This window comes from Grammomys surdaster, unplaced genomic scaffold (assembly GCF_004785775.1).
Source record: "Grammomys surdaster isolate TR1022 unplaced genomic scaffold, NIH_TR_1.0 201, whole genome shotgun sequence".
NCBI lineage: Eukaryota > Metazoa > Chordata > Mammalia > Rodentia > Muridae > Grammomys > Grammomys surdaster.
The window spans coordinates 9,718,996-9,722,799 of record NW_021604646.1 but is presented as its reverse complement, the minus strand read 5'-3'; the positions used below and the strand labels follow the sequence as shown (position 1 = coordinate 9,722,799).

The 3,804-nt window shown below is 42.7% G+C and overlaps 1 protein-coding gene across 1 annotated transcript in view; it reads right to left on the bottom strand.

Annotated features, from left to right (window-relative positions):
* LOC114623687 (carboxylesterase 1F-like) overlaps positions 1-2,891 on the bottom strand; it is a 25,804-nt gene extending 22,913 nt beyond the window's left edge. Inside the window, exon 1 of the mRNA XM_028770361.1 lies at positions 2,785-2,891. Coding sequence (XP_028626194.1) covers positions 2,785-2,836 — 52 coding nt within the window. The 5' untranslated portion in view covers positions 2,837-2,891. The remainder of the gene's footprint in view (positions 1-2,784) is intronic.
* Positions 2,892-3,804: the final 913 nt, after the last annotated feature.

Genomic DNA, 3,804 nt, shown 5'->3' with positions numbered 1-3,804 from the left:
GAGAGAGAGAGAGAGAGAGAGAGAGAGAGAGAGAGAGAGAGAGAGAGAGAGAGAGAGAGAGAGAGAATATGACATGGGGTGGGTAGGAAGGTGGGGAAGAGCTCAGGGGAGTTTAGAAGGGTAAAGAATTTGATCAGTATTGTATACATTTTTATATAACAACAATAATAAGGTGTATCAGAAAAGAAAATTCTAGATTTTTCTTTCAAAAATAGACTTGGCACCAGAAAGTCTTTGTGGGGGATCAAGTTTACAAAATAGATACCTATGAGGCATGAGCTCAGTAACCAGTTCCATAATATGGACATTTGGTTGTTTGTATTTCTGATGCTAGTTTGTAAATGAAAGCAAGGGAACTTCTAGAATCACAGGTACATTTGCTCCTCAACTTATGATGTTTTGACATAATGGCATTTGATTAATGTTGTGTGTGTGTGTGTGTGTGTATGTGTGTGTATGTGTGTGTACTTTATTTTAAGATCATTAAATTATCGGATTGAGACCTCTTCCTAAATCTGAGATGAACTTTATAGAGAAGAGCCATAAATACTTGGGACTCTTTTGGAAATTCCTGATCACAAGCTTGAGGCTATGCCTGGTATTATTAGAAGTCAACCCCCAGCTTGTGTCCTTATGTCATGGCTGTTAATTATTATTATTTTGTTTAACTTTTTATTTTTAAACACACCACTGGGAAACCTGGATGATGAGGTAATCCATAGATTGAAACATGGAGTGTTGATATTTCTTTTTCCTTTGTGAATTCAAGAGTTATTTTCTGTGCTTGGGCCCCATTTATGATCAGGAAGAAACTGATTTAAAAGATATGGAGTTATGTATGAGGAATGGGGACTTGCTCCCTGCCCTGATGTGAGGCTAAGGAGAAAAAGGTGAATCTGTAACATCAGCTCTGTATGGGATGCGTACTAGGGGAAGGAAGTGAGATAGCCTGGCAAGTGAACTAGAGCTGTTGGGGTGCACTTCTGACCCCATTGCTTGGAAGACTGAGGCGGGGGAACCACCTTAATTTCTAGACAAGCTTGGGCTATATAGCAAGTGAAAGTATAACCTGAACTGTGTAGTAAGACAAACATAAACAAACAAAAACAGCATTGCGTGTGATCATCTCCATATTGAAAAATCAGAAAGGGGCAGATGACTCTGTCCAGTTGAGCTGAGGGTATGCAGCGTGTGTGTGTGTGTGTGGGTGTGTGTGTGTGTGTGTGTGTGTGTGTGTGTGTGTCCTCTGTAGGAGCATAGCATAAGAAAGAGAGAGAGCCAAAATCACAGAGAGACACAGCTAGAGCTGAGTGAGAACACCTACCAAGAGTTCTAACAGGAAAAGGCATGAACCATGGAAGCTTTAGGAGAAAGAGGAGGAAGAGGAAGAGGAGGAAGAGGGATGAAAAGAATGATTCAGAGGTGAAAAGGGGCAAAGTCTGATTACCAATGATCAGACATGGCTAAATTAACTGTGAACTTTCAACTTTCAACCAGATCACCTAGAACAAAGTGTGCTTGCATGCAAGAGGTAGGGGTTGGGGGAGAGGAGAATATTGCCAACAGAAGTTATGACTTACATCATTGCACACATATGTGATGCCTACTGTATACCAGAAGTACGTCCCAGTTTCTTGTATTCATAATGATAGTCTTTCTAAGGTAACTAGTGGTATATCCACTTAACTTGAAAGTATCCTGTGTGAAGTTCCTAAAGATGGAAAGAGAGTGGCGTTGCCAGGGTGACCAGCAGAAAAGGCATGTTCTGCTTCAAATCTGGGTCCTTCAGTTCCAGGCCTCTCTCAATGTTACATGACCACACAGGATGATGTATTTGGGGAATTGATTGCTGAGCACTGGCTTTTGACTCAAGAGCTAGAGACAGCCCAGGCAAACTTGGAAGAGCATACCAGTCTCTGCAGGCCACTTATCTCGGCCAATAAAATGGCACAGATACACATCAAAATCAATGCTATAACCACATAGTCACCATGAGTTTAATTTGTGTGTCTAATGTTTAGGAGGCCATCATGACCTGTGGGAACTGTCCCTCTCAGAGTCTATCTATTTCAGTCATGATTCTAAACATTTCCTTTATGATAGCACAGACTATCTGTCCATCTGCCCTCATCACCCTGAACCTGGTACCAGACTCTTAAGATGTGCACTGTTCCCTAGAGTCCCTTGAAATGCTAACCAAAGGGGCATTTGCTACAGGTTCCCCATCCTGAGCCTCTTCACTGATCTGGCACTTCCTGGTGGTCCCTACCTTAGTACTATGCCTTTCTTCTTGGAAATAATGAGTAACAAAGTACTTTTTTTCAATGGCTATTGGGTCCTGATGTGCTAGCTTGATTATACTCCATATTTTCCAATAATACATCTTATATTTATGTATTAACAGAAAATATGCATAGAGGGCTCACTACATGTAAAGGTGTGAATGGGCACCTTATTGCAAGTGTACTTCTCCTCTAAAAAAGTTTATAAATGAAACCAACTAATCCTCTGCAGTCCAGTGAAGTAAGGAAACTGACCTGTCTTGATTCCTCTTGTGCCAGAGTTGGCTCCTTGTCCTCTGCACCTATAGTGTGCTATAGGGTCTCAGGGATTTTATGGTCTCCTGATCTCAGTGTGTCCTGAACCATGGTCTGGGCCACTTGGAGGCAAATCCAAGTCAGGAGAGTGAATTCTCCTGTAGAACTAAATCTATCTTGTCTGTGCTTTATGAACAACCCTGCAACCCTTTGTGTGCCCAAAAATTTGTATTTCAAAAGTACTCACCACAAACCACACAGGTTGCTAGAGACACCAGGAGCAGAGCACAGAGGAACATCTTGCATGGACAGGCTCCCAAGTCAGTGAGGTTTCTGACTCTGATCCACAAGGAAGGGGAGTGTAAAGTCCTGCCCACAAACTGGAACCTGCCCAGGAGCCCTGCCCACAGAGCCCTGCCCTCAGAGCCCAATTACACAATGCAGAACTACGCAAAAAAACCTCTTCCTCTTCCTTAGCCAGGGCTCTTCCAAGTTTACTCTGCTTTATCTGAACCCAGCATTTGCTGTCTTATATAAACAATTAGTATGGAAATCTCAGCTGACAGATGGCCGTAAATGCAATCCACAGCTTCTTGCATAAATATTTTCCCCTGTAACACTCTTACTTCAGAGTGCCAGGAGTTCTCAAACTCAAGCAAATACCTCCAGGCAGTGCAAAGCTTTAGTGAGTGGGGGGCTTCTTAAAACAGGCTGAACATTCTTGGAGACTCTCATGGCTGCACAGTTGTTCACCAGGGAGATCAGAGCACATCTCTCTGCTTTCCTTTTCTAGAGTTTTGGACTTTTGTGTTTGGTAACTATGTTAGGCTTCAACTACCCTCCTTGGAGAAGTCTAGATTAGTTATTAATCTTGACAAGTAGACCTGTCTTGGGCCACACCCAACCAAGTTTAGAAGCTCACTTGTTCAGGACAGGCATTTAGGTATAGAACTTTCTTATAGTAACTGAACTCCATTTCAAAACCCTTTGTTTTTGCCACCTACCTGTCCATTGATTCATGCATACTTTGAACATTAATCAGACCAGATGTGAGGTCGGGGAGAGACTGGCATGCACATGAAAGCTCAAAACCATGGGAGATACGGTGTAAGCATGCAGCTGGGAGAGGGTCCTTCACAAAGTGCTGATGAAGAAAGCTGCAGGGATTCCCCTTCCTAGTACCACCAAATGCCTTAGGGCAGGGCTTTGGTTGAATACAACCTGGTACAGCTGGGTAAGCAAATACCATATCCTCTCTCAAGATAGT